Here is a 21,512-nt window from a genome sequence, read left to right on the forward strand (position 1 = left end):
CTATGGGGGCTGGAGAGATGGCTTAGCGGTTAAGCGCTTGCCTGTGAAGCCTAAGGACCCCGGTTCAAGGCTCGGTTCCCCAGGTCCCACGTTAGCCAGATGCACAAGGGGGCGCACACGTCTGGAGTTCGTTTGCAGAGGCTGGAGGCCCTGGCGCGCCCATTCTCTTTCTCTCCCTCTATCTGTCTTTCTCTCTGTGTCTGTCTCTCTCAAACAAATAAATAAAATATTTTAAAAAAAAAATGGGCTATGGAAGCCAGGTGTGGTGGCGCACGCTTTTAATCCCAGCACTCGGGAGGTAGAGGTAGGAGGATTGCCATGAGTTCGAGGCCACCCTGAGACTACATAGTGAATTCCAGGTCAACCTGGGCCAGAGTGAGACCCTACCTCGAAAAATCAAAAAAAAATGGACTACAGAACTAAATAGAGAGTTCTCAAAAGAAATACAGAAGTGGGGCATGGTGGCACATACCTTTAATCCTGGCACTGGGGAGGCAGAGGTAGGAGGATCACTGTGAGTTTGAGGCCACTGTAAGACTACCTAATGAATTCCAGGTCAGCCTGGACTAAAGTGAAACCCTACCTCAAAAAACTAAAAAAAAAAAAAAAAAAAAAAAGAAGAAGAAATATAAATGGCATATAAACATCTAAAAAATATTGTTCTACATCCCTAGCCATCAGGGAAATGCAGATAAACACTACGTTGAGATTCCATCTCACTCCTGACAGATTGGCTACCATTATGAAAACAAATGACCATAAATGCTGGCAAGGATGTGGAAAAAGAGGAACTCTTCTACACTGTTGGTGGGAATGCAATCTGGTCCAGCCATTGTGGAACTCAGTGTGGAGGTTCCTGAGACGGCTAAAAAAAAATTTACCATATGACCCAGCTATAGCACTCCTAGGCATATATCCTAAGGACTCATCTCACTACTTCAGAGCTACTTGCTCAACCATGTTTATTGGCGTTCTATTCATAACAGCTAGGAAACGGAACCAGCCTAGATGTCCCTCAACTGATGAGTGGATAATGAAAATGTGGCACATTTATACAATGGAGTTCTACTCAGCAGTAAAGAAAAATGAAATTATGAAATTTGAAGGACAATGGATGGATCTGGAAAGGATTATACTTAGTGAGGTAACCCAGGCCCAGAAAGCCACACATCACATGTTCTCTCTCATATGTGGATCCTAGCTACAAATGATTGGACTTCTATGTGAGTAGGAATAAAATTCAATAACAGGCCAGTAAGCTTGAAAGGGGATATAAAGGGAATAATAAAGGAAGGGAGAGCTCATTAGGATGGTATTGTATATATATAAGTATAAGAACAGATTAATGAGGGTGAAAAGGCCTAAGTGAAGTGAGGGGAAGAGATTGAGTAAAGGCAAGGCAAAGGGAGGGCTAAGCACAATCTAGGAAGATATAAACAAGTCATATAGAAACCTACTTTTTTGGACAATGTAACACTCAGAAACCATAGATTGTTACTAGAGATTTTTCAGTGCCAGGGATGGGTTACTTTCCAGTGAGTTGTTGGCCAAGGAGGCCATTGATACCTTCAAAATATTACAGGTCATTGCCAAGGCCCTTGGTTTCCCACCAGGAATAGATGGTAAGGCCCTATTGCTGAAGAGTCCACATACTTGGGCTGCAAGGCCACTGAGAAATCCTGCTGGAGCTGAGCTGAAAACTTCTTCCATGTAGACCAGCTGACAGAAAGCTGGAAAAAGCCATGCTGCATGCAGTTCAGTGGGAGAGAAAGAAATCACCAGTGGAGATACTCAACAGTGGACACTGCAAGCCTTAAATTTGGACAGCTAGGCCAAATGAGCCAATGGGTGCAATAGAGGCATGTCTGTGGACTGGAGGCCCGCTCCAGGAATACATCCCTGATACTGAAAACCTACAGCAGGGGTAGTCATGAGCCCTCGGGGTGTAGTGTCTGCTGCTGTCTGGCTAAATGTATATAGACTTTGCTCACCAGAGTGCCCAGGAAGCACTTCTTTAATGTTCATACCTTTATATTAATGCTACTCTCACTTTTGGTAGAGAACCTTCTCTTTTCTGATGGCAGTGACCTTGGGATGACTCAGAAGGCACCATGATGCTGAGAAGACGTGACAGAGGAGTGCTCAGCACTGAAATATCTTTATCACACCTTCCAAGGCTCATAGTCCATGGCAGAAGAGGTGGTGGAAAGAATGTAAAAGTCAAAGGAAGGGTAGGACTCCTTACTGGACTAGAGTGAGATCTTAGTTAGAACTCCCCCCCAACCAAAAGGCTATTCTAGAATATTGATGACAGCCCCTAGGTATAGTCTAGAGGGGTCTTGTAGGAAAAAAAAATGGTCATGTAGGGAAAAACTGCCAGAGCAGGGGAGGACTCACTATTTCCTGTCCTTAAATTCTGTTGCTAGAAAGTTCTCTAATGAACACTAGACTCATGATTTCTGCCCCCAGGACCTTCTTGTGAAGAAGTCTTTATTTTCTTCATTGGGATCTTCAGAATTTTGGGAGTCCACGAATACTTTGAAATGACATGTAAAATTTTGTATGTACATTCTATGAATTTCTTTAGGGTGTGTTTTCTTAGCTTTCATCAGATTTCAGAGGGGTCCACTATCCCACAATATGAAATGTCTATTTGAGAAGCTTCCCAGACCCACTGCACCTCATGAATTGGCTGAAGGCTTTGTAGTTGGTGAGAGTGTGGTAATCCTCCTCAGAGAACACGTGTTCCACATCCTCCAGGCCCCAGGTCAGAAGCAGAGTAGCTGATGACTTCTGTTCCACCTGCTGTACGGGAGGAGCTTCAGTAAGGTGGGTGTTCTCTGCTCCCCACCCCCAGGCCTCCCGACACGCTTCCGCACCTCAGCACCTACCGTTTCCTGCTCCCTCCTGCAGCCCAGTCCTCGTCCCTCCCAACCTACAGCCCGTTTCAGCTGGCCTCTACTGCTCCTTCCTCACCCTTACTGCCTGATTCTGCTCACCTTCTGCCCTCCATCTGCCTCCCCCTTTTTCCTTCGCTTGGTCTTCTTTTCTTTTTTTTCCCGGTGCTTCCGCCTGCGTTTCCGACCTGGTCCAGCGCCATACTCGCTGCCCCCACTCTCCGACTTCTCCCGGTACTCATCTCGCTCGGAGCCAAATTCCTCCTCACTGTCCTAAGAAAGAAAACAAAAATAACACTTATTCGTCCTTACCATGTGCCAGGAAATGATCTTGGCATGTAGCATATTTTATCTCTTTCCATCTTCACAACTATAGTATGAAATAGTAACTGATGTGCATTTGTTTACATTTTATAGAGGAAACTGAGGCACAAAGAGCTAAATCAAATTTCCAGAACGACAGATGACCTTGAGATTCTGAATTGATGCAGTCTTTCTCCAAGCCTGTACTTTTTTTCTTTTTTTCTTTTTTTTTTTTTTTTGGTTTTTCGAGGTAGGGTCTCACTCTGGTCCAGGCTGACCTGGAATTAACTCTGTAGTCTCAGGGTGGCCTTGAACTCATGGCAATCCTCCTACCTCTGCCTCCCGAGTGCTGGGAATAAAGGCATGCGCCACCACGCCTGGCCTTTTTTTCTTTTTTGATTTTTCGAGAGAGGGTCTTGCTCTAGCCCAGGCTGCCCTGGGATTCACTCTGTTATCCCAGGCTGGCCTCAAACTCATAGTGATCCTGCTACCTCAGCCTCCCAAGTGCTGGCATCAAAGGCATATACCACCATACCCAACCAAGCCTGTGCTTTTTTTCATATATATACATTTTTATTTTTATTTATTTATTTATTATTATTATTATTTTTTTTTTGGTTTTTCGAGGTAGGGTCTCACTCTAGCCCAGGCTGACCTGAAATTCACTATGGCCTCGAACTCATGACAATCCTCCTACCTCTGCCTCCCCAGTGCTGGGATTAAAGGCATGCGCCACCATGCCCGGCTTTTAAAAAACTATTTTTATTTTTCATTTGCAGAGACAGAGAGAGAGAAAAAGTGGGTGCACCAGAGCCTGTGCTACTGCAACCAAACTCTAAGTTCATACGTCACTTTGGCATCTGGCTTTATGTGAGTATTGGGGAATTGAACCCAGGCTAGTAAGTAAGCACTTTTAACCACTTAAGCCATCTTCCAGCCTCCCCCCCACTTTTTTCTGTACTGGGAACTGAACGCAGGACTCACACCTGCTCGGCAAGCCCTCGAGCACTGAGCTACACCCGCAGCGGCCTGTGTACTCTCACCTGCCTCTTTCAGCTACTGGGATACGTCACACAGAAGCCAGGCTCTGCATGAGGCTGCAGAGTGAAGTTAGGATAGGAGGTGGGAGGGCAGTGCAGTGGGAGGTAGAGGCTTTAAGCCTCCCTGGCGTGAGGAGCCCCTCTACCCACGTGGACAGCACCGGGCAAAGGGTGGGCCTCTGGGCCTTGCTGGCACTAGGAGCTCTTGACACTTACAAGCCTCTTGCGTTTCCGGGGTTTGCCTGGCTTGTTCTCCTTCTGCTTCTTGGGTCCTCGCTTTCTCTTCTTCACACCCAATGCTGAAGGCAGCAGCCGAATGTCATCCTTATCTTTGGAGAATACCAGAAAACCTCTAGGTTCCAGTCCCTGAGGCCCCTCAACCTCCCCTTCTTCAGGGCCCCACTTTCTAGGAACCGAGGCATTAACTCCTCTAAACTCCACCACTGGTCACTGGAGGCAACCCAGGCTCAGCGCTCTCGGGGATGCTCGGGTTCTGAATGGGAAGTCAGAGGTCAGGAGGGAAGAGTGCGCCAGGATGAACAGGTTCTGAATGGGAAGTCAGAGGTCAGGAGAGAACAGCAGCCAAACTGCTCCCCCTCCTCCCCTCCTACTAACAAGGGACCAGGCTCCAGGCCACCAGCTCTGACCGTGGCGGTCCTCAGTCCTCGCCAGGGCTCCTCCTGCCTTCACCCTCACTTCGCCAGCTGGCAGTCTGCCCAGGAACTAGGAAAGCCATGCCCAGCTGCTGGCCTGGCCTGACCCCAGCACTTGGAGTGGGAAGACACAAGCTGGCAGCTCCCTAAGCCAGATGCTGAGAAGGGAGAGCCAAAGATGGACACCTGGGTTCTCACACTGACACCCTGGGGGACTTGACATCCTTTTTGCCAAGAGGGAGGCCTCTATTTACATTTCCTCAGATAATCACCCCAACACAGTCCTTGAGGAAGAGAAATTCTCGGCCAGTTATTTTCTCTTCTTACCCACAGGATCATAGTGTCTGTCTCCACATTGTAACAAGAGGAAATCCACACAATTCCCTTAACAGTCTTCCTCCTCCCAGGTGGTCTGGAATTGGTCTCCAAATCTATTCCCGGAGGCCATTCATTCCCTTTATCTCCTTGTCTTACCCTTCACTGCCAAATACTGTCCCAGACATGCTGACCTCTGTGTGTGTGGTACGTATGCATATACATGCACATAGATTATACACACACATATATGTGCAGTGCTGACTCATACATGCACACAGTACAGAAGACCCAAACAAAACAAGAATAAAAGCACACACACACCCAGCACGGGCCTTCTCAAATGTGTATGCACACGCTCTGTACCGGAAGAAAGCCTGTACCTGCTTCAGCAGAGCTAGGTCCCTGGCTCTCTCCCCAGATGGCTCTGTCACAGGGCCCAGGACAGGTTCTTCCCTGATGTCCCCCCACCTCATTCTCCCTGACCACGGCCAGTCTGTTGAGGCTTGGGGAACAGTTACTCTTCATAGAGTCAGACACAAACTAATGCCACAACGAAATGGGGCCCAGGCTCAGCTCCTGCCCCCACCAAGCACTAGATTAACCAGCCAGACCTGTCTTGTTCAGGCAGAGGAAGCCACGGGGAGGGGGGGTGTTGGGGGGGGAGAAGCCTAGGTTTGGAGGCTTGGCCCAGCCCCTTGCTCTAGGACACACAATCCTTCCCCTCAACAGCCAAGGGAAAATCAGCCACAATTAACACCCTGGCTATCCGCCCACTGCCTCAGCCTGGGCACTTCCCTGTTTTGATGCTACCTTTCCTTCAGACTCCAGCATCCTGTGTCCCCATGCTCAGACACTCTAGGATGGAGTGGGCTCGGCCAGGCTGCCAGCCCAAAGTCCATGTGTAAAAACTAATCGGGGCCTGTAATGGGAAGTCTGACACCATGCCCAGCAGCTGGCTGCCCTTAACCCCAGGGACTTGCGTTAACATGAACATGGAAACGGAGGCTGCGGGACAAGTGACAAGGGCAAGCCAGGCCACACCAACTGGCTAAGATCAGGGAAGTGGCCCGGGTCACCCTCAGCGGGGATGGGACCCCAGAGCTTGTTAACTTCACTCGCCCAGCCCAGCAAAAACTTGGGGCCAACGTCGGTGGCGGGCAGAGGCAAAGAATGGCGAGGACGTGGAGGGGAGGGTAATAAAGCAAATGTAAGCCCCAACCTCTGTCTCAGCAGCCACTCAAAGCTGGCCGCGAGCCCAGACTCTCCCTCCCACATCCCCGCTCGGATCGCAGAAAGGCGGGGAGCGCGAGGGCGGGGCCTGGCCGCCGGGCCGGAGGGAGGAGCCTGCGGGAGGACCTCGCCTCCCGCCCGCCCCTCTCCTAATCTTACCATCAATCTCTCACACATATATTTATTTTTTCTCAAATTCTCCCCCTCCCCCACAACGAACCTCCATAATAGGTCTGCTGCACATGCGTACTGCACGCAGGGGGGGGGCTGGGTTTGTATTTTCAGACCTTCTGCAAAGAAACTACCAGAATTTTCCGCACCACCCACAATCATTCCCCACCCCCACGGAATCAGATCTATATATTATGTTATATTATTTCTCTAGACTTGCCAGGAGGGGGAGGGAGAAGAAATGAGTTTTTTGGTTTCCTGCACCCTTCCCCCACAAACACGAGCGCTATTATTTTAAACGTTTAACAATGTAAGGAGACTGGAGCGAGGGGGAGGGAGGGATAAAAATTGGTCTTGGGTAAGAATGTAAAACAAAATGGTGAGAATCAAAGCAGTCTCACTGAAAAACAATGGAAAGCATTCGTATATACAAATTCACATTCTAGAAAAGGACGAGGGAGGGCAGCCTCAACAGATCTCTTAGAAAAGACTTATTTTCCCCACTCTTGGGTAGACAGAGAATGAGTACGTTAAAAATATTCCCCCAAAGTTTTTACCTCAAAAAGTCATTAGAAGAGATGTATCTGGGTCATTTGACTTAGAGGGCTGGGGGATTAAAAAAAAAAAAAAGGCCAGGCAGCAAGAGGGGGTGGGCTTTCATCTCAAACATACAATTTTGAAAGTATCTGACGCATCTTCTCCATGATGAAGAAAGCAAAGAAGGGGAAGGAGCCACACAAAGACCATCCCCTACCCTTCCTCCTCGCTCCTCTCCCGCAGGCGCCCAGACCCGCAGCGAAACTAGCCAGTACCAGATCCCAAATTCAGAACACAATTAAGTGACAGCTGTCACCCCCCAACTCACCTGACAACCTCTTTCCCTTTTTTTAACACCTTGCTGCGACTAGCACTACAGGTAACCCCCGCCCCCGACTCTATTTCTTTTCTCCCATGCGAAATCTGCAGGCTCTCTGGGATAACTTTTTCAAACTTTTCCCCTTTTCGAACGAGCCGAGGGGACAGGCGGGGTGGGAGGATGGAGAGGCTGTACACGGTGTGCACTGGACACAGGATCCCCCGCTCCAAAGGCGGTGTCAGCTCCACGGGAACATGTGCCACATACAGCCACACGACCCGGCTCAGTCAGACACTTTTACCAAGAGCGTGATGGTGGGCGATCTGAAGTTTGCTGCATTCCTGCTGCTCTGCCTGCCAGATAGCTAGAGGTGGGGATGCCCCCAGGTAGAGGGTGCCAACCGAAGGAAGACAGAAATCCCGCCACTAACTGGGAGGGCGGCTTGCGGAGGGCCACTGATTGCGCCTGATGCCAGGTGGTGGTCTGCTCGTGCCACCCCTGGAGAGAGATGCCCCGAGTGCCAGGTGACTGACTTGTCATGGGGGGAGGGGTGCTGGGCGATGATGGTCGAGCCGCAGGGCAGCAGCTGGGTGGGCAGTTCACGCCCCTCCAACGTGGTTGGGGTGTGAGTGGCTCCATCCAGGGAGTGAATGACAGTGAATGGCAACCACGTGAGAGTCACAGCTGGGCAGTTCGGCCACCCTAGACTGACGGGGTCACGCGGGGGGAGGGAGGGGGCCGCATCTGACACAAAAGAGCCGGGAGCCGAGACGCGGAGGGCGGAGTAGGGGGGCATCTGGGCCCCCGAGCTGAAGTGACTCGGGATCCCCACCGCAGGCTGGGTGTGGGGAAGTAGCGGGCAGGTTCAAGTCACTCCAGGAAGTGGTCTGCGTGGAGCGCGGCCGCCCCCGGCCCCCGGCCCCCCGCGTGCCCCCCGCCCCGCGCGCCCCCGCACCGCCCCAGACTCGGCGGGGCCCCGGGGCCCCACAGGTGGAGCCGGCGGCGGCCGCCCTGCCCCCGGCCGGCCCCGTCCCGCGCGGAAGGCGTCCGGGGTGCCGAGCCCCGCCGCGGGCGCCCCACGGGGGAGGGTGCCGGCCGCCCCTCCCCCACGCCCCCTCCCCCACGCCGCCGCCGCCGCCGCCGCCGGGGTCTCGGCGGTCCCTCGCCCGGCCCAGGAGGGACCGTGGCTGCGCTTTGGCGGGTTTCCTGCCTACCCTCCTCCCCGCCGAGGGTAAAAAAAAAAAAAAAAAAAAATCTCCTCCCCCGAAAGCCGCGGCCGGCGGCCGGGTCCGCGCGCACGGCTCCCGCCCGCCTGCGCTCTCCAGCCCCGCGGCGGGCCGGGCCGGGCCGGGCCGGGCGGCGGCGGCGGCGGCGGGGGCGGGCGCGGCGGGGGAGGGGAGGAGGCCGGGCCCGCCGCCGCCGCCGCGGGCCCGGGAGCCGGGAGCCGGGAGCCGGGAGCCCGCTGGGCAGCGCGGGGGGCGCCCGCGGCGCTGGGGCCGGGCCGGGCCGGGGCGGGCGCCGGCTTACCTGGCGGCCGGGGCGGCGGCGGCGGCGGCAGCGGCGGCAGCGGCGGCGGCGGCGGGAAGAGGTGGCAGCCGGGGGGGCTGCGGCGGTCGCGGCCCCGGTCGTGGCCCGGCCCGCGCCCGAGTATCCCTTCGTCGTCGTCCTCGTCGTCGTCCTCGTCGGCCGCCGCCACCACCTCCTCCTCCTCCTCCTCCTCGTCGCCCTCTTCTTCCTCCTCTTCTTCCTCCTCCGACACCACCATCTCCTCCTCCTCCTCCTCCTCGTCCCTCAGAGGGGAAGCCATCCTGTGGCTCTGGCCCCCCCACCACCCCCCCCACCCACCGCCCGCCCGCCTCCCCCACCGCCACCTCCTCCTCCTCCTCCTCCTCCTCCTCCTCCTCCTCCTCGGCGGCGGCGGCCTCCTCCTCACCGCCTCCCCCAGCCCCCCAGGCCCCCGGGCCGCCCCCCTCCAGAACCCCCACCCGCAGGACCGACTTCTGAGGAGGGGGGATGAACCGCCCCCAAAAAATGTTGTTGGAGAATTTTGAGGACTTTCCCCCCTCTCTTTCTTCCCAAGAGAACAAGAAAGGAGGATCTTTAAAAAAAAAATTATATATATATATGTATATAAAAGTTTTCGACTTCTCTCTACCCCCTTCTTGGTTGCTTTAAGTATATTTAAATTCTGAGGGGGGCGCTCAGAAATATTTCTCAGAGCTGAGGCACTAAGATGGCCGCCTTGAAATTATTTTTAAAACAACCCCCCCTCCAGCACCGCCACCCCCTCCATAAAGAAAGAGAGAGAGGGGGGAAAATCCCCTTTTAAAACAAAATGGCTGGCTTAATATTTCATTTTTCACACACACACCCCTTCTCTCCCTGTTATACCCCATCTCCAAGCCTCTACCCAGAAACCCTCAGATTTCTCCCTTTTTTCATAGCTGATTAGTGTACAGATTAATAGAGATATTTTCCTTGTGTACTGAAGTGTGTGTGTGTGTGTGTGTGTGTGTGTGTGTGTGTGTGTGCTGGGGGGCATGAAGGATTTCTGCATAAAACAAAAATGGCTGCTGTGACAACACCCCCCCTTATAAAGATATTTGGGGGGGCATTAATCAGTACTCATGCTCAGTCTGACATCAGCATAAATTGTTAAAGGTTAACTAGTTAGATACTAGTCCAACTAGATTGAATTTTTTTCTTTTCTTCACTAGTCTCTTCCTCCCCACCTCCCTCCTCTAAAGAAAAGCTTTTTTTTTTTTTTTGAATACTTCAGAAGGGAGTGGTTTGATGTGAAGGTTTTTTTTTCCCCCTTCAGGCATTGAAAAGAAAAAGATGAAATATATGTTTATATATAACTCTTTCTACATACCTCATTGAAGTCAAAACGAATTTAATTATGTGTGTATCTTTTAAATAAGAAGCGGTACTGAATTTATTTTCTTCTTTCTTTAAAAAAAGTGACAGAAATCCTAGTGACTTTTAGGGGAGAGATATGAATAGATACGATGATTGAATTTGTTCAAAGGAGTCCATGTTTGATTCTCCCTTTGCCCAGCATTTTCAGTGATTTTATAATTGTTGTAAATTTTATCTTCGCTTTTTCCCTTTTCTCTCCTCCTCTCTCCCATTTGCTTGTAAAACTCATCTGACGTGAGAAATTAATTCGGGGTAAAAGAACAGATTTTTAGAATGAAGAGAGTCAGATCTGTAGAGTGTGAAATTGTCTCTCTTTTCTCCTGTTTCAGTGCATTTCTCTCCCTCCATGATCCCCAACACGGTAAAGTGGAAGAAACTGAGGCACTGGAAAAGAGAAAAGTAAAAGAAAGAGGTAGGGTTACCTCTGGCCTTTTTATTTGACCCATAATTTCCAACTGTGTGGCAGTGTTTATCTTAAAGTGGACCAGAGATCCATTGGACAGTTAAAAAGGAGTCTAAAAGTAGTTTTCTTCTCAGAGATTTGATGAGAGGTGTCGACATAAAAGAAAACTCACCAAGGAGCAAAGAAGACCAAATAGTTCAGTTCTGCCCTGTTTTGTCCTTCGCCCTTTTTTTCTTTTAGTTTCCTCCCATTCTTTTGATCTGCCTTTGCCCAGTCCCTTGCTTCCCATCCCAGGCCTGGAAAATCATCTCTCTCTGGCCCATTTCTCTACCTCTGAAGCCCCAGCCCCCAGCTTCTGCAGTGTTCAGAAGCTCCTGGTAAACAGGGAAGAGGTGTTCCTTGCTGACGGTCCACCCCCACCTCAATGTACTTTACTGACCATTAGTTTCCATCTTTGTTTTTTTTTTTTTTTAATCTAGCCAATAGAATTCTCTGGCTTGTGCTCCTTTATACTTCCTACATGGAACCTAACTTCCTTTTTCTCTAATCATTTTCGCCCCTGTCCTCTATCTTAATCTTGGGGATAATCTACTTGGGTATTCCCTTGGCGTGTATATGGGTTTCTCAACCTGAGTGTGTTTGCTTCTCACAAAGACTGTCTTTCTCATCCTTTGACACTCCATCACCTCAAGATGACTTTCCGTCTGGCCTCTCTCTACTTGTGTCTTCGTGTGTGCCTGACTCCACCACTTTCTGGCCCCATGTGTTTGGGGATCTTCCTCAGTCTAGGAAGAGTCTCCACATGTGTGCCACACTGTGTGTCATGTGTGGCAGCCTCTGCCTTGTGCCCTCTCTCTGTGCCAAGCACCTCTGCGTACTTGCCACAGATGTAATGATCTGCAGGTGTGGGGCGGCCAACGTGGCTGTGTGCATCCCTGTGCCGACCTCCATCCTTCTCCCTGAGGGTGCTGTTCATATGTGGGATTTGCTAACTTGCCATTCGTTCTCTTCCCTTGCCCCTTGCCCCTGGGCCTGTCTGTACCCACTCCTGCTCTTTTTGTTCCCTACTGACCTCCCTCTTTCCCTCAAGTTTATGTCTTTCTACCTGCTTGCTCCTGTTATGGTGCCTGCCTGCCTGCCTGCTCCTCCCTGACTGGCTGGCAGCCTCTTTCTCTCTGGTTGTCTGTCTGCTTCTCTGGCTGTTTGCCCACCACTCTCTAGCCATCTGTCTCCCCGCCTGCCTGTCTCTATCACTTGTTAAGCCCGAATCTCTCGGTTTGTCTACCTTCCAGGCCTTGCCATGGCTCTGCACAATGGTCTGCCTCTTATCTTGCCTTCTACTTGTTCCTCCACCTACTTATCTCTGCCAGGTTCATCGTTGTTCCCTGCCTCTGTCTTCTTGCCTGTCTGTCCTGCTGCTGCTCTCCCACTGCTTAATGCCTTTATCTTTCACTCTGCTTTTCAGTTCTTCTCCCTTGGCTTCCAAGGGTGGTGCTAAGAACCTACCGATGGTGATGGGCTCTCCCCTCAGACCTCAGTAGCCCCCTTGCCCTAAGACCCCATCTGCCTGTGTGCTGTATCCCTTGCTCTTCCTTCTCTCACGTCTGCCTCCTTTTCAGTTGTCTTTCTTCCTTTCTGCTTCTGCAGACAGTCTGCCTGCCTCACTCAGTCTTTTTGCCATTCTCTCAGTCTTGCTATTTTCCTGCTGTTGTGCTGTCTGCTTGGCAAGCTCTTGCTGTCCACATCTATGCTTGCTTTTCTCTTTTTGTTTTAGCTGTCCCCCCCCCAATCAATTTTTGAATGGATATACTCATGGTATAAAACTTTTTAAAGTACAAATCCTATATTATAACAAATCCCCAGTGGGCATGGTGGCACAGGCCTTCAATCCCAGCACAGCAGAGGCAGAGATAAGAGGATTGCCATGAGTTCAAGGCAAGCCTGGCCTGCAGAGATCCATGTCACTCTGGGCTACAGTGAGACCCTAGGAAAAAACAAAAGGGCCAGGTATGGTGGCATACACCTTTAATCCCAGCACTCAGGAGGCCTAAGTAGGAGGATCCTTGTGAGTATGAGGCCACCTGAGATTACATAGTGAATTCCCATCCTGGGTTAGAGTGAGATCCTACCTAAAAAAAAAAAAATTTTTTTTTAAAGTACAAGAAGAAAGAAAAAGTAAATGAAATCTTCATATATCCTCTCCCCAGGGGCAGCCACTATTGTATGTGTCTTGGATGCCTCCCCAGAGAAGAGTCTACACATACATCTCTTCCCACTTTCTGCTGTTTTTCTTTTCTTTTTGGTTTTTCAAGGTATGGTTTCACTCTAGCTCAGGCTGACCTGGAACTCACTATGTAGTCTCAGGGTAGCCTCGAACTCATGATGATCCTCCTACCTCTGCCTCCCAAGTGCTTGGACTAAATGCGTACACCACCATGCCTGCCTTTGCTGCTTTTCTTTCTATCTTGGGTTTTCAAGCTGCCTCTGTCGTCCGTCAGCACCTCCTGACTTGACTGTGTTTGCCCTTCTTGCCTCTTGTCTTTCTGAGTCTGCTTTGCAGCACTTGTCCTTTTATTTGACTGGCTGCCGGTTGCATGCTTTGACCACCAATATCAAAGGAATGTTTGGGAAGGGCTTGCTTTCTCCCAGTCTAGATGACAGCACACCTCTGTTAGTCTCTTTATCACTAAATATGTATTAAGAAAAGGCATGAGGGCTGGAGAGATGGTTTAGTGGTTAAGGCACTTCCCTGCAAAGCCTAATGACCCAGGTTTGATTCCCTAGTACCCATGTAAGCCAGATGCACAAAGTGGTGCATGCATCTGGAGTTTGTAGTGGCCAGAGGCCCTGGCACACCTATCCTATTCTCTCTCTCATTCTCACTCTATGCTTACAAATAAATAAATAAAAATATTTTTAAAAAATAAAATAAGAAAAGACTTGAGTCAGGAGTGGGAGGCTGGAGAGATGACTTAGCGGTTAAGGCACTTGCCTGCAAAGCCAAAGGACTCAAGTTCAATTCCTCAGGACCCACATAAGCCAGATGCACAAGGGGGCGCATGCGTTGGGAGTTCCTTTGCAGTGGCTGGAGGCCCTGGTGCTCTCTTCCTCCCTGTCCCTCTCCCCCACTCTCTTAAATAATTAAAAAATCTTTTTTTAAAAAGAAAAGACATGAGTCGGGATTGGTGTTACACACCTTGGGACTATTACACAAAATGTACTTATATGAGGAGATAAAGCCCTATTCTGCTGCCTTTCCCACTTAAATCTATGTGATTTCTTTTTTCTTTTCTTCCTTTTTTATTTTTTTTCTTTTGAAGACAGGGTCTTGCTCTGTAGTCCAGACTAGGCTTGAACTCAAGATCCTCCTGCCTCACCCTCCCAAGGTTACATAAATGCACCATGATACTTGGCTTTATGTGAATTTTTAAAAATTTATTTATTAGAGAGAGAAAGAGGCAGATAGAGAGAATGGGTACACCAGAGCTTCTAGCCACTCCATATGAACTCCAGACGCATGCACCACCTTGTGCATCTGGTTTACATGGGTACTGACTGGAGAATCAAACCTGGGTCCATAGGTTTCGAAGGCAAGCTTCTTAACTGCTAAGCCATCTCTCCAGCCCTATATGAATTCTTCTAGGGCATGTGAATCTAAACCCTTTTAAATTGTTGACTCCAACCAGTGCTTTGTATTACAACTTTTCTCCTTTTTTAATCCCCCCTCCTGGCTTTTCTCCCATGCCATCTTGGAGACATTATAACACTTTGGTAAAAACAGACTCAGCCTGTAGCAAGGTCTTTTTGTGAAAGATAAAACTTCTCCATACAAATTTCAAAGGGGAAAAGGGGGGAGAGAGGGTATTACCATGAGATATTTTTTATAATCAAGGAAAATGTTTTTAAAAATTGAGAAAAAATATAATAAGATTTTTAAAAAACTTCTCCATATAATGCATTGTTCTTTCATTTCTGCCTTTAAAAAAAATGCCCTGTAGACCTGAATTTACCTGTTCCCCTCTCCTTATAGCTTTTCCTTCCCTCTCTTCTGGGTCTGTTTTTCCTCTTATCTTGTCTATCTTGATCTCCATTCTAGCCTCTCTCTGATTGGCCACCTCCCCTCTCTTCTATCTGATTGGCTTGTATCCCCCCATCACCCCATCTGTCTGCTGGATTCTCCCTATTTGCTTATAAGAATGTATGTGATAGCACTGTATAAATTATAAATCACTGTTATATAAAACATAATTATCACTTTGTCTTCCTTCTTGCCTTATTGTTTCTTCCTTTATCTTTTTGCCTTCATTCTCTTCTTTTAACTTGTCTGATATTCTGGGTGAGCTTCCTGCCTGTCAGTCATTCTCCTTTTCTCCCTGTTATCCAGTTTTTCTGCCATCCTTCTCTATCTGCTCAATTCTTGTGTCTCTGCTCCTATGTTTAGTTGGTCCTAAATATTTCTTTTGTCTGTCCATCCTGTCTGTCCTTGGGCCTTCTCTCTATGCTTGTGTGCTCCCTGTTTTCACTGTGTCTCTTTCAGTACTTCCCAAAACAAGGAATATTAAAATCCCTTACAACTAATTGGTAGAGAGCAGTTTTTGTTTTTAATTAGAAGAGTATTAAGTTGAAAACAAGGGCTCAAATAGGCAGTTATCAAATGTAAATCAGAAATAAGATGGATGCTTTCCTCCCCCTCCCCACAAGAAAAAAAAAAAACTAGAAAAAACATTGAGGGGACTCCTGAGCCAGTAATAAAAAATTTACTTTCCAGGTTTGGTGGTGAATGCTTTTAATCCCAGCACTTGGGGGGCAGAGGTAGGAGGATCACCATGAGTTCAAGGCCACCCTGGGGCTATAGTGAATTCCAAGTCAGCCTAGGCTAGAGCAAGACCCCATAAAAAAATTTTTTTTAAGATTTTTTTTTTTTTAATTTAAAGCAAAATCAAGAATTGATTTAAGGTGGTCATGGTGGCGCATGCCTTTAATACCAGTACTGGGGAGGCAGAGGTAGGAGGGCTGCTGTGAGTTCGAGGCCACCCTGAGACTCCACAGTGAATTCCAGGTCAGCCTGAGCTAGAGTGAGACTCTACCTTAAAAAAAGGGGGGACAGAAGCCGGGCATGGTAGAATACGCCTTTAATCCCAGCACTCAGGAGGCAGAGGTAGGAGGATTGCCGTGAGTTTGAGGCCACCCTGAGACTCCATAGGGAATTCCAGGTCAGCCTGGGCTAGAGTGAGACCCTACCTTAAAAGACCAAAAAAAAATAAAAAAATAAAAACTGGGGGCATGGGATAGAGAGATGGCTCAGTAGTTAAGGTACTTGCCTGCAATGTATAATGACCTGTGTTCAGTTTCCCAGTACCCATATAAAGCTAGATGCACAAAGTAGTGCATGCAAGTGGAGTTTGTTTGCTGTGGCTAGAGGCCCTGGTGCATTAATTCTTTCCTTCTTTCTTTCTTTTTCTCTTCTTCTTTTTTTGCTTTTTTTTTTTTTTTTTTTTTTTTTTTTTGAGGTAGGTCTCACTCTAGCTGACCTGGAATTCACTATGTAGTCTCAGGGTAGCCTTGAACTCTCTCCTGCCTCTGCCTCCTGAGTGCTGGGATTAAAGACATGTGCCACTATGCCTGGCACATCATTTCTTTTTCCTTGCAAATAAATAAAATACATTTTTAAAATATTTTTATTTATTAGAGAGAGAGAAGTGGGTACATCAGGCCTCTAGCCACTACAAATGAACTCCAGATATACATGCCACCTTATGCATCTGGTTTATGTGGGCTCAGGAAATTGAACCTGGGTCCTTAAGGTTCACAGGCAAGTGCTTTAACCACTAAGCCATCTCTTCAGCCCAATAAATTATTTTTAATATATTTATTCCTTTTTATTTATTTTTTTTGAGAGCGACAGACAGACAAAGAGAAAAAGAGGCAGACAGATTGAGAATGGGTGCACCAGGGCCTCCAGTGGCTGCAAACAAACTCCAGATACATGTGCCACCGTGTACATCTGGCTTATGTAGGTCCTGGGGAATAGAAAGAACCTGGGTCCTTTGGCTTTGCAGGCAAGCGCCTTAACCATTAAGCTATCTCTCCAGCCTGATAGGCCCATTTAAAAATTTATTTATTTTATTTATTTATTTTCCCGAGCTAGAGTCTCACTCTAGCTCAGGCTGACCTGAAATTTACTATGTAGTGTCAGGGAGGACTCAAACTCACGGCGATCCTCCCACCTCTGCCTCTGTAGTTCCAGGCTGGCCTAGAACTCACAGTGATCCTCTTACCTCTGCTTCCCAAGTGCTGGGATCAAAGGCATGTGACAGCCAGGTATCTAAGAGAATTTTTATTTATTTATTTATTATTTACTATTTGCAAGCAGAGGGAAAGAATGAGTGTGTCAGGGTCTCTGGCCACTATAAATGAACTCCAGAATGCATGTGCCACTGTGCATCTACCTTTACATGGGTTCTGTGGGATTAAACCCAAGTTGTTAGGCTTTGCAGGCAAGTGCCTTAATCACTGTCATCTCTCCAGCCCCTGTATTTCTTAAAACAGTCTGTCTTAGTTCCCTAACTAAAGGAACAAAGTTTCCCTTTGAGGTTATTTTCCTAATCTCCTTCCTGTCCACTACTCATCTCAGGGTCCTTCTCATCATTCAGGGCAGACACCTGGCTGGTGCTGCTGTCACCTTAGGATCCAGGTAAATAATCCCTTCAGTACGCAGACCTCTAAATTTCTTGACTCCCTGCTTTTCAGAGACCTTCCTCTGTATTCCATGTCCATACTCCATCTCTATACATGCCTCTTCAATATTAAATTCAGGCCCCTTCACTTTATTCATGATGTCTAGTCTGCTAGCTCATTATTTACTTATACAACTCTATTCTTGGATCTGTGAAATACTATTATTTCCCTAGCTCCTGATCAGTTCCAATTTGTCTTCACTACCATTTCTAGTCACCTTAAATTTCCATGTCCCATCGTGTCAGCCACTCCTGCTGGTGCCAGTACGTTCTTCTCATCTTGCTCTTTGAAAACCCCTACCCTTCAATCACTTTGTAGTAGACAATTCCACAATGCTGGGAGGAACATCCAACTAAACACAGGTTTATGGGAGGAAGGGACTTATTTCAAGCTTACAGATCCAGAAGACATTCCATCAATGGCTCCCATTCATAAATCCAAGCAGAGAGAGAAACCACCACCAGCCAGCAACACCAAAAAGCACCAAGCAGGGACCCCACTGGAGGTCAGAACTGGTCTGCATACCTCTGGCTGGACTTTGGGATCCACCCCAGTGACACCTTAGGGTTGGTTTCTGGTATCCACCCCAGCCATACCTCCTCCAGCCAGAAGGCTGAAGATACAAGATACAAGTTTAATTTTAATAAAACACCTGAGTATGGGACTTACATTCACAACCACAGACTTCTACAATAAGCAATAGCCAGAAAGGACTATATTTCTAGATTTAACTCAAAACTAAAATTTACTATGAAGAGCATCATAAAAGTTAAGACAAGAAAAATGTACATCTCATAACAAAACTTCAGTCAGTAGGTACTTTATACTATAATAGAGCTTGGAAAGAACAGTATCTACTTTGGTCCCTTTAAGCAGAAAGATTTTATTCAGGAAATGAATTTAAGAAATTGTTGAAGCAGGTGTGATGGCGCTAACCTTTAATCCCAGCACTAGGGAAGCAGAGGTAAGAGGATCACTGTGATTTCAAGGCCAACCTGAGACTACATTGTGAATTTCAGGTCAGCCTGAGCTAGAATGAGACCCTACCTTAAAAAAAACAAAAACAAAAACAAAAAATTGTCAAAGAAGCACTTTTAACTTTTCAGCTTCCAAAGTGAGCAGAAAATTCTAGAACTGGCCTACCAAATACCAACTTCCTGTCTCTGCTATATCCAAGAAGCTGCTGGGCCAGTAGTTGGCTTCAGAATCCCTCCAACACTGAAGTAGAAACGGAGTTGTTAAAAGGAAGCCAGTATTGGTTGCTTGCTTGCTTAGAAACATGATCTCCCAATGTTGTCCTGGGCTGTCCAAACTTGAGAACTCAAGTGAGCCTTCTGCCTCAGCCTCCTGAGTAGCTTGGGCACTATAGGTGTGCACCACCACACTTGATTTATTTTTTATTTCAGAGAGAGCGAGCATGCAAGAGACAGAATTGGCACACCAGCCACTATAATCAAGATCAATGCTTGTGCCACCTAATGGGCATGTGTGACCTTACGCTTGCCTCACCTTTGTGCATTTGTCTTATGTGGGATCTGCAAAGTTGAACATGGTCCTTAGGCATAGCAGGCAAGTGCCTTAACTGCTAAGCCATCTCTCTAGCCCCACCACACCTGATTTTAATGTCTTTCTTTTTTGTCTTGTTAAATAAAGACCTCATAGAAATTAATAGCAAGAAATAGAAAAAAACACAAAAATAAATAAGTTCATATGTAAAATGAGCCCAAACCTTTAATAAAAGCCTTTAGTAAAATGGCACAAACCTTTAATATAAGCACTCAGGAGGCTGAGGTAGTAGGATCACCATGAGTTCAAGGCCAGCCTGGGCTACAGAGTGAATTCCTGGTCAACCTGGGCTAAAGTGAGATCCTACCATAATTAAAAAAAAAAAGACAATGAGATGATTACTAAGTTTTATTGAGCTGTTCTTTGTGTCCAGGAACTATCCTAAAGAAGCACTTAATATGTATTCACTTGTTCCTTCTACCAGCCTTATAAAGTAGTAACCATCATAGCCTCCATTTTACAGATAAAGAAACCAAGGTAAAGGGAGGTTTAAAATTTCATCTAAAAAAAATTAATGAAGAACAGGTAATCATAAAAAAAAAATCTCATCTAAGGTCAGAACTACTGAGATGTAAAGCAGGCATTTGTAGCCAAATTCATGGAACATGGTAGATATGAAGAAAATGAGAAAATTGGATGATGTGGTGACCCCAGAATTGGAATGCCATCGTTAAAATCACAGGAATTGAATTGAAAAGAAGCTGTTTTTAAGTGGGCACAATGCATTTGTTTTTAAATGTGCCTAACTTAAAAGGACAGTGAAGCACCTTTTTAGAATTCTATTTTTGAGCTATGGAAGCATTATCTACACTTACAGTACTTAATGAAGAACTTAAATCTTTGCTGTAATACATCTTTCCTGTTCAGAGGATTTAGCAACCTATTCCTATTGTTGCCTTTGTTTGTTTTGTTTTGTTTTGTTTTCAAGGCAGGGTCTTGCTCTAGCCCAGGCTGACGTGGAATTCACAATGTAGTCTCAGGGTGGCCTCCTTGAACTCATGGCAATACTCCTACCTCTGCCTCCCTAGTGTTGGGATTAAAGGCGTGCACCACCATGCCCGGCTTTTCTTCCTTTTTTTTTTAAGGTTGGCATTGATTATCATGGTGATAGAAATTGACTAACCCTCTACAAAATGACAAGCCAAAATCATTTTTTCTCTTGTGATGTTGCCTTTAATAATTTCTTTTTCAAAAAATATTTTTATAGATTTATTTGCAAGCAGAGAGAAAGGGGGTGGGGAATAAGCATGCCAGGACCACTAGCTGCTGCAAATGAGCTCCAGACACATGCATCACTTTGTACATCTGGCTTATGTGGGTCTTGGGGAATGAAACCTGGTCATTAGGCTTTGCAAGCAAGTGCCTTAATTGCTGAGCCATCTCTCCAGCCTTAGTAATTTCTTTTCTTCTTTTTATTTATTTATTTATTTACTTGAGGTAGAGTCTCGCTCTAACCCAGGCTGACCTGGAATTCGCTATGTAGTCTCAGGCTAACCTTGAACTCACAGTGATCCTCCTACCTCTGCCTCCTGAGTGCTGGGATTAAAGGTATATGCCACCATGCCTGGCTCTAATAATTTATTAATACAGGTTAAGCACTGGAATATAATTTAATCCAAAATGTTTCAAAATCCAAGATTTTTTTTCTTTTTGTTTTTGTTTTGGAAGTAGGGTTTCACTCTAGTCCAAGCTGACCTAGAATTCACTATGCAGTCTCAGGTGGCCTCGAACTCATTGGGATCCTCCTACCGCTGCCTCCCCAGTACTGGGATTAAAGGTGTGCACCACCACACCCAACAAAAATCCAAGACTTTTTGAATGTCAACATGACACACCAAATGGAAAATTCACCTGACCTCATGTATGATGGGGTCAGAGTAGAACCATAAATACATTAAGAATGTTGCACAGAAGGGCGTGGTGGCGCACGCCTTTTAATCCCAGCATTTGAGAAGCAGCAGTAGGAGGATTGCTGGGAATTCGAGGCCACCCTGACATACATAGTAAATTCCAGGTCAGCCTAGGCTTGAGCAACACCGTACCTCAAACACACACACACACACACACACACACACACACGCACACACAACGAGTGTTGCACAAAGGCTATCTGCTTGTAAGATGTATGTGAAACATAAATGAATTTTGTGTTCAGACTTGGGTTCCATTTCCAAGATCTCTCATAATGTATATGCAGATATACTAAACCCAAATCATCCAGAATCCCAAACACTTGTCCCATACCCTAAAGGGACACCCTAAAGTTTTCTGTTGCCTGACCATCTAGAAAAGCCTATGTTCTCATATAGTATAAGGCCAGTTGTCCCAACAGAATTACCCTGGCACCTTTCCCAGCTAATGGGCTAGCTACCCCGCAGGCTATATACATAACCTAAGTGTGAACCCCAGCTGCCT

General features: G+C 47.2%; 1 protein-coding gene across 12 annotated transcripts in view; it reads right to left on the minus strand.

Annotated features, from left to right (window-relative positions):
• The window catches only part of LOC101607881 (chromodomain-helicase-DNA-binding protein 3), a 60,803-nt gene that overhangs the window by 23,526 nt on the left and 15,765 nt on the right, over positions 1-21,512 (minus strand). For 8 of the 12 annotated variants that reach the window (XM_045130669.1, XM_045130668.1, XM_045130670.1 and 5 more), the window contains exons 5-7: positions 4,457-4,569; positions 3,000-3,170; positions 2,681-2,805 (exon numbers count right to left, since the gene is read on the minus strand). In XM_045130669.1, the coding sequence (XP_044986604.1) occupies positions 2,681-2,805; positions 3,000-3,170; positions 4,457-4,569 (409 nt within the window). Of the gene's footprint in view, positions 1-2,680; positions 2,806-2,999; positions 3,171-4,456; positions 4,570-8,995; positions 9,276-10,377; positions 10,775-21,512 lie in introns of those variants that run through there. The other 4 variants (XM_045130667.1, XM_045130676.1, XM_045130674.1 and 1 more) reach the window with 3 other exon arrangements.

The sequence above is a fragment of the Jaculus jaculus genome, chromosome 12 (assembly GCF_020740685.1).
Source record: "Jaculus jaculus isolate mJacJac1 chromosome 12, mJacJac1.mat.Y.cur, whole genome shotgun sequence".
NCBI classification, from domain to species: domain Eukaryota; kingdom Metazoa; phylum Chordata; class Mammalia; order Rodentia; family Dipodidae; genus Jaculus; species Jaculus jaculus.